Source organism: Carassius gibelio, chromosome B17 (genome assembly GCF_023724105.1).
Source record: "Carassius gibelio isolate Cgi1373 ecotype wild population from Czech Republic chromosome B17, carGib1.2-hapl.c, whole genome shotgun sequence".
NCBI classification, from domain to species: Eukaryota; Metazoa; Chordata; class Actinopteri; order Cypriniformes; family Cyprinidae; genus Carassius; species Carassius gibelio.
The window spans coordinates 20,635,395-20,649,089 of record NC_068412.1 but is presented as its reverse complement, the minus strand read 5'-3'; the positions used below and the strand labels follow the sequence as shown (position 1 = coordinate 20,649,089).

The 13,695-nt window shown below is 39.1% G+C and overlaps 2 protein-coding genes across 5 annotated transcripts in view; both read right to left on the bottom strand.

Annotated features, from left to right (window-relative positions):
* fmn2a (formin 2a) overlaps positions 1-1,246 on the bottom strand; it is a 39,643-nt gene extending 38,397 nt beyond the window's left edge. Inside the window, exon 1 of the mRNA XM_052580855.1 lies at positions 1,205-1,246. The gene's annotated coding sequence lies outside the window, so the exon portion shown is untranslated. The remainder of the gene's footprint in view (positions 1-1,204) is intronic.
* A 209-nt stretch (positions 1,247-1,455) lies between these two features.
* The window catches only part of chrm3a (cholinergic receptor, muscarinic 3a), an 84,834-nt gene continuing 72,594 nt past the window's right edge, over positions 1,456-13,695 (bottom strand). For all 4 annotated transcript variants that reach the window (XM_052580860.1, XM_052580862.1, XM_052580859.1 and 1 more), the window contains one exon: positions 1,456-5,217. In XM_052580860.1, the coding sequence (XP_052436820.1) occupies positions 3,411-5,198 (1,788 nt within the window). In that variant the 5' untranslated portion in view covers positions 5,199-5,217 and the 3' untranslated portion in view covers positions 1,456-3,410. The remainder of the gene's footprint in view (positions 5,218-13,695) is intronic.

Genomic DNA, 13,695 nt, shown 5'->3' with positions numbered 1-13,695 from the left:
TGTAAATTTTTCTGCTTTTATACAAGGCACAGAGGATTTGACAATGTCCTTACTAACATTCTGGGTCTTGAACTTGTCAGAAGTGATGCTGTATATGCAGTACCAGAAAGCTCTCAAATTTCATAAAAAATATCTTAATTTGTGACCCTAGACTACAAAATCATGGGGTAATTTTATTTTTAGATTTTATGAGACTTTTTAAATCAGTTTGTTAGTATAGTTTATAGTACAATTAGGATATGACTATTTGAAAATCTGGAATCTTGAGGGTGCAAAAATAAAAATTAAATAAAAATTCAAAACATTAAAAAAAAAAATCACTTTTAAAGTTGTCCAAATGCAGTTCTTAGCAATGCATATTACTCATTAAAAACTAAGTTTTGATATATTAACAGTAGGAAATGTACACAATATCCTCATGCAGCATGATCTTTACTTGAAATCCTAATGATTTTTGGCATAGAAAAATCTATAATTTTGACCCATACAGTGTATTTTTGGCGACTGCTACAAAAATACCCATGCTACTTACGAGGTAAGAAGGTAACAAAATTAAGTTTTTTTTTATACCCCTTTTTGTGTGTGTGTGTGTGTGTGTGTGTGTGTGAGAGAGAGAGAGAGAGAGAGAGAGAGAGAGACAGTATGCCAGCAGCATCATGTGAGCTTATGTACTGATCTCATAAACTGATGTACGACTGTGGCCAACAGGCCTGAAGTCAGAGTTATCCTCCAGATTTTGGCATCAGAAACATACCCAGTGAGCTTTCAACCGATTTATACAACATTCATTTTAATCCAGTACACAGATATCGATGCCTACAGAAATTATTTTTTATATCAATAAAAGATTAAGACTAAACTAAATTTCAGAACCATATAGTTAAGTCTATGGAAGAGAAAGAAAATTTCAAAATATCTAGAAAATATTCCTGCATTTATTTAAAGCAAGTTCAACATGACCTTCATTACAAATGAAATGTTTTCCTCAAGGCATGAAACTACTGATGTCTTGTCACATACAGATACATCTCTCTATTCCTCACAACTCTCAGTGGTGTAAGAGGTCTGATTTACTGCTGTATGATTAGTCTCTAGAAGGTCACTGCTAATCCAAATTGATCTGAACAGGACCAAGAATGAACAGGAGACCTGTCAAACTATACAGAAAAGCATAAAGAGAGAAGTTCAGAAATAAAGTACATACTTGCCTGGATGGAGTCTCTAGTAAACTGAGGGAACAAGTAAGTGTTTGTGATATTCGCTGGGCTGCTCCTCTTCCTCAATCACATGAATGCTGTCATCACATGGTTTCTCTTCCTATTACATGCCACCAGTAGCAATTTATGCATCTTCTTTCATACACACACACAGTGTTAGGGCTTTATGACTTAACAATACAAACCGACATGCAAGTTTCCACAAACATATTTTTTTGTTATTTAAAAAGAGCACCGGTTCATTTTAAGATGTTACATTTATTTTGAGAAACAATCGGAGGATAAAAATGCATTTTGCACTGGGCTGTATTTTTGTAACATCCAACAGTTATCACAAATCTGACAGTAACTCTATAATTCAATTCTAACTTCTACACAGCCAATTTGGAACAAAACGACAGCACAGCCACAAACAACATACCGCACAGAAGCTCAATTTTAACTTTGATCTTACAAGGCCTTACAAAACATACAGCCATCGTTTGCAATGTAAAACATAAAAACATATCAAAAGGTTTGTGTTTATTTAATACAAATGGCGGGTAAGTTACAAATCAGGCAATTATTCATAATATTTCTTCAAAACACTAGTGTTGGAACAGAATGGCAAGTTTAAAATTGTTGTTATTTCGAATAAAGCTTTAATTTTTGTGAAGAATGTTATTTAACTGCGTGTTTGAAAAGGGAAATTCCATAAATATTTTAAATGCAATTTCCAGCAAAGAATGATAATAAACTTTATTACTGTTATTAATTACATTATTTGAGATATGATGGAAATCCACATATACATGATGTGTTGGATATTGACCACTGATTGATGACCTCTGTTGGATATTTCCTCTTGAAAAAAAAAAGGCATATGCTGTTTACGTTTGTTTTGACGCTGGGATGTTAGTTTATGCTGGTCCTTTCGCTGGTTTATGCTGGTCCTTTGCTGGTTTGTGCTGGTCCTTTCGCTGGTTTATGCTGATCTTTTGCCAGCACATGACCAGCTTAAACCAGCAAAGGATCAGCATTAACCAGCGAAAGGACCAGCACAAACCAGCAAAGGACCAACATAAACCAGCAAAGGACCAGCATAAACAAGCATCCCAGCGTCAAAACAAACCTAACCAGCATATCCTCTTTTTTTTCAGCAGGGTTGTTTGTAGGCAAATTAAATTAACTGTTTTAAGTGATTTTTATTTCTCTACAGTGCCAAAGGAGCCCATAGTTGAAAAAAGACACAATAGATCTGTATTTTGTGTGCTTTTTATAAAGCAAATCTGCAGCTGCTTTGGGAAACTAAATTGGCCTGTTATGTTAAAGCCTGGCATTCCCAAACATTTGGTTGTAAATGGAATTATGTTCCAATGCACTAATATAAAAATCTAAATGTCCATTAAACAGTTAAAAACATTCTTTAGGTTCCATAAATGATTTCACAGCTAGCCCAGTATATTCAGTGCACAATCTTAAAGTCCAAACATAAGGCATTCCAAAATATACAAACATAATGTGCACCGAAAACCTACATAATAGCTATTAAAATACTTGTAGCAAAACAAATGTAAACAACCACGCTTTATACAAGAGCAGCTTACGGAAGTGCTGTTTATGAATAGAACACTTACACTTACCGAGACAGCAAAGACACTGAACCTCTGTGTGGCACATTTTCACAGAAATCAGCACAGTTCACTTAGAAAAAGAAATATCTTCACTGTAAATACTTTGATATACATCACCTTATTTAAAAATCACATTTTAGTTTCTGTTTTACTGACAAAAACGAGATATTTAATATTCAACCCCAAAATAGTCAAACAAGTAATTGAGAGCATCACATCCAATCAGCTCTTTGAGGTTCAAAATACAGTCTCCTTTCAAATGTCCTTTTTATATGTCGCTGCTGAACTCCTGAAAGTTGGCACTGCTGATTTAGTAAAAGGCATATAAAAGTCCACCGGAAGTTCTGATGGCCACTGCACTTGCTTTGTTGTGCTTCAGTATCACTGAAACTCTTTGTACACTAAACCACAGTGTCTTAAAATTTTACAATATAGTGACCCGAAATCCTAAGTGACTGACGTCTACACTTCTACGTTGAGACTCACACATTAAAGCTTCATTATATAGTACAGATACTTGAGGAATCACCCTTTGAAACTTACATTTTAGCATTAGCAAGTTAGCTTTGCCACCAGGTTGCTATGTGGAGTCTGTAGGTATGCTCCTGTGAAATCTCACAGCCTGTCTTTGTGGAAAGCTTGGCTTGCTTTTTTTCTGGTCCCAGCGACAAAGCAGGATCATCTTGAAAGTGGTACGAAAAGTCTTGTTGCAAAGGGCATAGCACATAGGATTTACTGTACTGTTAACGTAGCATAGCCAATAGCCTAGTGCCCAGAGGTTCTCAGGTATGCAGCCATTACAGAAGGTGTTTACTAGCACCATAATGTTATAAGGTGTCCACGTAATAATGAAAGCGAAAAGGATGGCGCTTAAAGTTTGCGCCGCTTTCTTTTCTTTTATTAGCGACATACGCTTCCGCTTGGTGATTTGCGTCCTTGCACGAGCTGCGAAACGCTTTGCTAGGACTGCCTCTTTGAAAGTTATAGGCGCTGAGGGGGATTTAACAGTGGTGTTGGTTCCATCAATGTTTGGATCCATTGACGGTTGTATGGCAGACACTGAGTGAACTTTACTCATGCTTCCAACAAACCTCTTGTTCCCGTTGGTGATGGAGCGGGTGATGCTGCCATCCCTGCCGTCATTCTCCACAGGGGACCGTAATGGATCTTCCTCAGTGTCCAAATCCTCACAAGAAGTGACCTGGGAGTTTACAGCTGCCTTCATGCCAGGCAGACTGAGAACAATGGAGAATATCGCCCGCGTGGTGGATGGCGCGCTCTCGTCGTCGTCAGATGAGCCCGAGTGGTCAGCTGACAGTCCAGCGTCGTTGTTATTCCAGCTGTCGCTGCTGCTCTGATCTGCCTCCCGGTGCGGCCCACCTTTATCCCTGCCACCCGCCTTCCACCCCCAGCAGTGGAATCGGCCACTCAGGCCATGAAGGGAGCTTTGTTTGTGGCCAGGTTGGCCTAGTTCGAAGCTGCTGCAGCTTCTAGAGCTCCCCCCAGTGGCACGGAGATGGAAGCGCGGTCGCTCGACGCCTCCGAACCTTCCAACCGAGCCTTGTAATCCTGCAAGTTCCCGAGAACGGTTCTCTGTCTCTTTGTATATTCGCCAGTACAGAACACTCATTATCGTCACCGGCAGGTAGAAAGCTGCCATTGCAGTGCAAAATGTAATAATAGGCTCTGAGAGAAATTGAATGTAGCATTTATCCATTGGAACGGTTCTTTCTCCTACAAAATACTGCCAGAACAAAATGGCAGGAGCCCAAAGTATGAGCGACACAAACCACGCCAGGCCAATCATCACTCCTGCCCGCCTGGTGGTGCGTTTGGCACGGTACGTCAGAGGCCTTGTGATGGAGAAATACCGGTCAAAGCTAATGACCAGCAGATTCATGACAGATGCATTGCTGGCTACGTAGTCTATTGCTAGCCAGAGGTCACATGCCCAGTTTCCCATTGCCCAGTGGCCCATGACAATGTAGGTAGTGTACAGGTTCATAGAGATGACCCCAATGATGAGATCTGCCACGGCTAAACTTAGTAGGAAGTAATTGTTAACTGTTTTGAGCTGGCGGTTGACCTTAAACGACACCATGACCAAGATGTTGCCGATAATAGTAATAAGGGAAAGCAGTCCTGTAAACACAACAATGAGAATGACCTGCCAGAGTGAATGGCCGCCCAGAGGATCATAGGATTGACCATCAACCTCGACATTACTCCCATTGAGCTTGAAAACATCACTGAGGTTGATGAGGCTTGTGTTCTGGAGCAATGGCCATGGAGTGGATGCCGGGTAGATTCCCACTTCCAGGGCGTTGGATGGTGAGTACAGGCCCAACTCTGTGCTGTTGGAGTCCATCGTGCAGGCCGGGCATATTCTGAGGAAAGAGAGCAAAATAATCAATTTATGTTTATTCGTTTCACATTTATGTCAAATGTTTGCAGTGAAACTTTAAAGTAACTACTAACTCTATGTATAATGTAGGAGTGTTTTCTAAGTGAAGATCTCTGTTTCTTTATATCTACACTAGAGGGCGATGTTGATCTATTAAATGAGACAAGTATTAAATCTTAGTTTGGAAGGATGTTTTCAAATATAGCATAACAAATATAATGTGAATCATGCTGCATCCAAATATGTGGATGTTGAAGCACCAGATCGTTTCCTATGAATAAATAAACAAATAAACATTCATTAATTTGTTCTAAGCCTTTAAAAACCGCTGTATTCTTTAATATTGAAGTAAAATATTAATATAAAAACAAATCTGAAAATTACTGAATAGGTTGCATATAAAAATAACAAATTCACTCTTTTATTAATACATAGAGTTCTCAAATTCCTAGCCATTGTTGTTGTTGTGTTCCTCATGTATAATGTTATAAGGAACTTGTAGTAATGCTCCTTATTGTTACACTGCATTATTGCTAAAATGCTTGCAAGTGTACATTTTATATTAGTAAAATTGGGGGGAAATTCGGGCAAGATTTTGAGTTTGCATTCTTGAAAATGTTTAGTCTTGGTTGCCTATTGCAATTTGAAAATTCTCATTAAATCTGTATAAAAGACTCATAGGCGGTATTTCATAATCTGTGTTATTCAGTCATTATTGATATTTCATAATTGTTCTATGGAGCATTACTGAAATTACTTTTGTCCCACATGGTTTGACTCATAAATCAATACAGCCTTTCTCATAGAAAGTTTCCCAAGAGCCATCAAAACTTCAAACAAGTTCATCAAAAAGCTACTTGGTGAATTATTAGTTCAAATATGAATAATTGTTATAAGAACAATTTTAATAATATTAATGATGCAAAGAAAATTCTTTATAAGAAATAAAATAATACATCTCAAATGTTTTCATATGTGACCCTGGATCACAAAACCAGTCTTAAGTGTCAAAAATTTTCAAAATTGAATAAATAAGCTTTCCATTGATGTATGGTTTGTTAGGATATGACAACTATTTGAATATCTGGAATCTGAGGGTGCAAAAAAAAAAAATCGCCTAGTTCTTGGCAATGCATATTACTAATCAGAAATGAAGTTTTGATATATTTACGGTAAGAAAACTACAAAATATCTTCATGGAACATTATCTTTACTTAACATCCTAATGATTTTGGCATAAAATAAATATCGATTATTTTGACAAATAATTTTTTTTATACTATTGCTACAAATATACCCATGCTACTTATGATTGGTTCCCCTTCAGGAACTCGAGCTGCGTGGAACGCCCCCAGCAAGACCCTGTACAGAAGCATGTGTAAAATCAGTCAAACAGAAAAGTGAGACGTCACGAGTGGGGTGATGTAAGCAACCAGGATGCATAAGGGCACATCGGCCGTTCCATGACAGCTCTTGTGATTACGGAGCAACCCCTGTGGTTGAATCTGTCCGAATTACGAGACAAGGACAGAATCTTCCTGCTGGATGCGCCGCTATCACCTTCTGTCCTCTTCAGCGGCACAGTCAATACTGTCGGCGAGAGGTTTCAGGAGGCAAAGAAGCAAGAGGCTTCATTACAGCACTTCCTCCCTCATCGTTCCCAGGTCTTTGGGACTGCTGAGCGGGAGACTGAGGCCAGTACAGCGCACCAAGGTGCCCTCGTGGGACCTGGCGGTGGTTCTTGGAGGCTTTTTGCAATGCTCCTTTCCAACCCACGAAAGATGTTTCTGACAAGCCCCTCACACCAAAGACATTCTTCCTCCTTGTTATTACTTCGCTGAAGAGGATAGGGCATCTTCTGGCACTCGCAGTGTTGTGCCTGGGGTTCGCACCAGGCATGGTTAGGGCGTTTCTTTACCCAAGACCCGGGTATGTCCCTAAGGTGCCCACCTATTCGCCAGGTCCCATAGTACTACAGGCCTTCTGTCCTCCCCCCTTCCAGGAAGCCGGCCAGGAAAAGACTCAATCTGCTCTGTCCAGGTCGAGTATATCAGTGGGTGTGGGCCTCCAGGATATTTGTGCTGTGGCACATTTGTCTGGTTTTACAGTTTGGACCTGACACCAACCCCGGCGTCCCAAATTCTCTTTGTCTTGATGTGCTTGCCAGACACAGATCAGACAGGGACTTACTCGTATGGCGCAGTCTGTATTCTTGTTCCCAAAGTTTCCTGAACGGGAATGTCTCAAGGTTAAGTATGTAATCATGGTTCCCCGAAGGGAATGAGATGCTGCGTCTCCCTGCATCCCTGCAGGAGCTCGTTTCCACAGAAGCTAACGTGCGTTTGCAGGATGAACCTTTATGCTTCCTAGTTGCTCATGTCACCCCGCTTGTAGCGTCTCGCTTCTCCATTGGACTGATTTCACACATGCTTCAGCATGGGGTCTCGCTGGGGGCATTCCTAAAGTGTTCGATGCAGCCTCTCTTTTCCTTCTGGGAACCATGGATTTTTGGTCCATGGTCACACTTGTTGATGAAAGAGTATCAGAGCCTTACCGACAGACTTATACACACACAACTCAGACACACACACACACACACACACAAAGGTTTGGAAACAATAATCTAGAGCAAAATTTTAAGAGCCTAGGTTTATAACAGATATTAAGTTATATCTAAACGACCTTACAATAAACTGTATGTAAATATTAACTGCTGTCTCCATTAAATCTGAATACAATTTATGCTAAAACTAGTTTATAGGCAAAAGCTCTGCCTGTACCAACAACTAGCAGATCAAACATTTTCAAAATAGCTATTGCTTTCCAGTTAAAAGCACATCCAGCTTTTATGTATATGACAGTCTCTGGGCTAGCAGGCACATGAACAGCAGAAAAAAAAAATTAACATCAAGAAAGATGAAAGATGGTTGAAGTGTTTCTTTACTTTGATTCTGTAAGAGGAAGTTGTTGCAGAGTTTTCCCAGAATGCCTCACACAAACGCACAGTTAATCTCATTGATGGAGGCAGAGAATAGAATGTAACTGGCTCATGGCCAAGGACGGCTGAATGTCTCATCTCTTCAGATAAAAATGATATCTAGTTCTTGACCAGAAGTTGCACACAAATACACACAAACACATCTTGCTTCTGGGAGTTTGGGTTGGGGGGTGGTTGGGGGGAGTGGCAAGATTGCCACTTCATCCTTATGAAGTGGCAATCTAATTTCAGAAATAAGTCAAAAGGGCTGCTGACTGCTGCTCTAAAAGGAAGGCTGACAATCATACAGCATCATTCAGCAGAACAGGCCTACATTACTAAATATAGTCATAAACTTTAAAGGGGAAAGATTTTGAACTGAGAACATCTGTCACTCTTTCAGTAACTCTTCTTCATCTTGATAAGGCAGCAGGATGCGAGGAGGAAGACAAAGATGAGAGTGAAAAGTAGGTGAGAGGCAAGATTAGGGAATGACAACCTGATCACATAATAATAAGTTATAATCAAAGTTGCAAAAAAAGCATACATAAAAATACCAGACATATATGAATATTTAAAAAAAGAGAAATTAACAAATGTATATGACTACTGTTGCACAAGCGCGCGCGCACACACACACAAACCAAAGAGTCAGAGGTAATAAGCTATTGGATTAAATCTCAGTTCTCCCACAAGAGAAACGAACGAATAATTACTTTACAACAGGCAGAGCAAGAATACATATATACTGTAGACACTGTTTAAAACTGAGAGAACAAAGCTGTCAAAGAGAACCTGATTTGTTAAAATATTATACATTACTAAAACCTGCATATATTGCTGTAATCAGTCTAACATGCTGATTTAGTGCTCAATAAACATTTCTTAATATTAACGTCAATGATGAACGCGTCATTTTCTTTTCATAGTTACTCAAAAATTTTGACTGGTAGTGTATATGGATAACTTTCAAAGAAAATAAGTACAAATCGGCAAAAATTGGCTTAAACACAAGTTAACCGATAACAACAGCTTAAAGGGTTAGTTCACCCCAAAATCTAAATTGTCATTAATAACTCACCCTCATGTCATTCCAAACCAGTGAGACCTCCGTTCATCTTCGGGACACAGTTTAAGATATTTTAGATTTAGTCCGAGAGCTCTCAGTCCCTCCATTGAAACCAAATCAAACTGAATCATTTAAAACGGTTCGCGTCTCCAATTCGCATTAATCACCAAATGACTTAAGCTGTTAACTTTTTTAATGTGGATGACACTCCCTCTGAGTTAAAACAAACCAATATCCCGGAGTAATTCATGTACTCAAACAGTACACTGACTGAACTGCTGTGAAGAGAAAACTGAAGATGAACACCGAGCCAAGCCAGATAACAAACAAAAGATTGAATCGTTCTCAAGTCAAGAACCGTTTCTGTCAGATTCAAGAACCGAGGAGCTGATGATACTGCGCATATGTGATTCAGCGTGAAGCAGAATGACAGAGCGTCTGAACCGAACTGATTCTGAACTGTCTGAACTGATTGATTCTGAACTGATTCTGTGCTAGTGTTATGAGCACGGGTAAACCGAAGGCTTGAATCAAGGGCAATCATTGCAAATGACGTCATTACGTCAAGCGCAAAAGAACTGGTGAACCGTTTTCTTCAACTGGTTTATTGAAACCGATGCAACCGGTTCTTGACTCAAGAACGAGTCAATCTTACGTTCATTATCGGTGTTCATATTCAGTTTTCTCTTCACAGCAGTTCAGTCAGTGTACTGTTTGAGTACATGAATTACTCCGGGATATTGGTTTGTTTTAACTCAGAGGGAGTGTCAGCCACATTAAAAAAAGTTAAAAGCTTAAGTCATTTGTGGATAAATGCTTATTGGAGACGTGAACCATTTCAAATGATTCAGTTCGATTTGGTGTACTGGTTCAAGAAGATCCGGTTACATAGAGTGATTCGTTCGCGAACCGGATATCACAAACTGCTTTGTTTTGAACTCGCTCACAATAGACCCGGAAGAGAAGACAATGCTGAATAAAGTCGTAGTTTTTGCTATTTTTGGACCAAAATGTATTTTCGATGCTTCAAAAATATTCTAACTGACCCTCTGATGTCACATGGACTAATTTTATTTTTTTCTTACCTTTCTGGACATGGACAGTAGACCTTACACACAGTTTCAATGGAGGGACTGAGAGCTCTCGGACTAAATCTAAAATATCTTAAACTGTGTTCCGAAGATGAATGGAGGTCTTACACATATGGAACGACATTAGGGTGAGATATTAATGACATAATTTAGATTTTTGGGTGAACTAACCCTTTAATTCAGTACACAATTTTGTACAGCAATGCTTCTGTTTGTCTAATATTGCTTAACCTCTATACTGTATATCAATGTGGAATACATGTTTAGCAGATAAAAAATTAGAGATACTATATCTCAATGTTTAAAATCAGCATTGTGAAAAGAGATATCAGTGTTTAACTAAACAGTTTCAGTTTCGACTAAGATGAACCATGTTCAGAGATGTTCTACACACACCTGCACATCACGTTCGTATAAAACAGCAAGGATAATATTGTCTAATTTAAGTTAAATACTATATTAGAACAATTGTTTTATTGTTATTATGTCAGATTAAAAAAAAAACACAAATTTTTAGAATTCAATGTGGCAAAGGTGTAGCAGCTTAAAGCTCCACTGTTTCAGAGTTTGGAGTGTGAATTGTGAATAAAATGTGAATAAAAATTCAAATTGTGTGTAAATCTTTAAAGCTTGACTGCTTACAGCTTTAGATTATGCAGTCTGTTTAATTTTTAAAGGAGATAGCAGACATGTTACATAAAAAATAGACTGATTAGTGTTTAAACAGACTTTGTAGGTAAAAACTGAAAAACGCGCATTCAATGCAATAAACAAAACCTCAAAGAGAGTTTGATGTTAAATACAGGCTTCATGTTCATTCATCTGAGTGAGATATCAATAGCAGAGAGGGAATCAAGCAACAAAAGATGAAGTCAAAGAAAAATCTAATTGGCGTTGGGCTCTGATTCGGGCCCCTGCGCTCCTGCGTTCAGCTCTGTGATTTTATCCTATTAGGGTTGTGCTATGACCTGAAACAAACACACAAGCTCAGATGAAGGATAGCAAACACATTCAGTACAAAACTAGTGACACGCATAGACATAATTCCATTAAGTCGTGGTATTTGGGAATTGTCTTAATTTTTGGCTGATCCGCAAACAGCAGCTGATGAGCGGGCTGTTGTCATGGTGACCGGGGAGGATGTGGAGGCAAGTGTGAAGGCCACACGAAGGCAAATGAGGTTAGTGCCAACTGTTTGCACATACATACACACACCTATAGTTGATTTAATCTGTGAAACTGTAATGTGATTCAAATGTAAAGATGTCAGAGGGCAGGTGAAGAGAAACAGATTTCCATTTTTAAGTGGTCCTTTTTTACAGCGGCATGTGCTCGCACACACAGACACACACAGCATGAAGCCTTTGATAACACACCTGAGAATCAAACGAACATCTGGAGTTATAAGCATGACTTCAAACGTACTGTACATCAAACATAGTTTTGTGTGTAAAAACACTCTCCTTCGTTTTTAAAGAATTCTTTGCCAGTCTGATGATGCCATAAAAATACAGCAATACTTAATATTCCGAAGTGAGATAACGGATTGAAAAACACAGTGACTGCTTTTGTTTTCATAGTCATCTATGGGAAAACATTATTTTATCATGAAAACAGACAGGCATGTTTGGTGCTGTCCCCCCTGGTGTGGTAGTTAAGTGTGAGGAGAGTTTGTGTAGTAAGAGCACTGTGTGTGTGTGTGTGTGTGTGTGTTGGGTATTTTGATGTTAGTCATGTGCTGTGAATGAGGATTTCTGAAGAATGATGGTTAAATGTCAACCATTCTTTTCCAGAGTTTGAGGGAGATCTGTGATTACCTCACACGGCCTTTAACCGACAGAAATGTCAGCGGTGAATGCATGCAGAACCTTGATCAATATGCCCGATTCGAATTGGAATTAATCACTGGCATGGGTACAATTATAGACGGGAAGCCATAATTATCTCACAGTATCTCAAAACGACAGTCAGAGGAGATCAGTGAAGCATGAGAGACTGCTCTCTAACAGATTATTTACTGATCTCTTATGATTAAAAGTGATGGCGAGGGATTCGTCCCCGAGCAACTTCCTTCTCCTTATTTTACCTCTGCATATCATCCTCTGACATTCTACCCATCATTTTTTTAGTCCTTTTCAGTTCAGTGGAAGGCGAAATGTGAAATATCACCAGAGCATTAAATAAAGTATATAAATAACTTCAAACAAAAACAAAAATCATTTTAGAATTTTTATGTAACTTGTTTCATAAAAAATAATGAGGAGCGATACATAAAAAGTAGTGGAGTAAAAAGTACAATGTTATGACTTGGAATGTTGTGAAGTAAAAGCTTCTCAAAATAAAAATACTCCAGTAAAGTTAAGATACTGGAAAACTGTACTTAAATACAGTAACGAAGTAACAATGCTTCGTTACAGTCCCCAACTGAAATGTATTCACTATACCTGGACTGATACTGGACTGTCTATCTGGTCTCTTGTTTTTCTTACATCTCTAATAACACTGTCCTTATCCGCTCTTCTAGTAGTGTTTACTACCTGTTCCTGGCATTTCTAGTAGTGTCTCCTGACTATGTTTGGTCAAACGTTCTGGTTGGCTGGATATCAGGAAGCTGTAATTCTCTGCTCCATCTGTTCTCAGTTGAAACACCTCAGTTGTGCCTCAAAGCCAGGTCACCTGAGAAATGTTTGTATACAACGCTAGAGATAAACAGGTTTTCTGTGAAGCCAAAGCAATTTGGTGACCTTATTACTGTCTAGATGAAAATGCCAGTCAGAATAAAATATGTTACATCAGCACTCAATATGAGACAGGGGTCCTCTGTAGGGTTAGATTGTTTCATCAGCATGATGGGCTAATTTACACCCTTTACCTCTGCATGAACAACAACCTGACATCACGAATTAGAGTGGCTGATAAGGTGAGGGTGAGATACTGTACAGTATGTGCTACACACCCAGGCACATGAAAGGTTCTCATATAGAACAGAAAATGTGTTCCTTTATCCAGTCATCGACAGTGCATCTGTATCGACCCACCCCGCTGTAAGTAATGCCTTAATCTCAGGCAGGCTAAAGAATCTATCACAGACTCTGACAAGATCCACATCCCCGGGGCAGCAGCACATCCTCTGTCTGTGCGATTGGCCAGCGTTTAATTCGTCTGCTTTGAAAAGCAAGAACTGCTGCGCTACAGAAGGATTTGGGATCGCACGTCTTCAAAATATCTTCAGGTTACCATAGAAATGGTCCAAGGCAATGATAAGTGTTGTTTATTTGGGCAGGGGTTTTGCATTACCATTATCTAAGTCCAGAGATTTTGAAT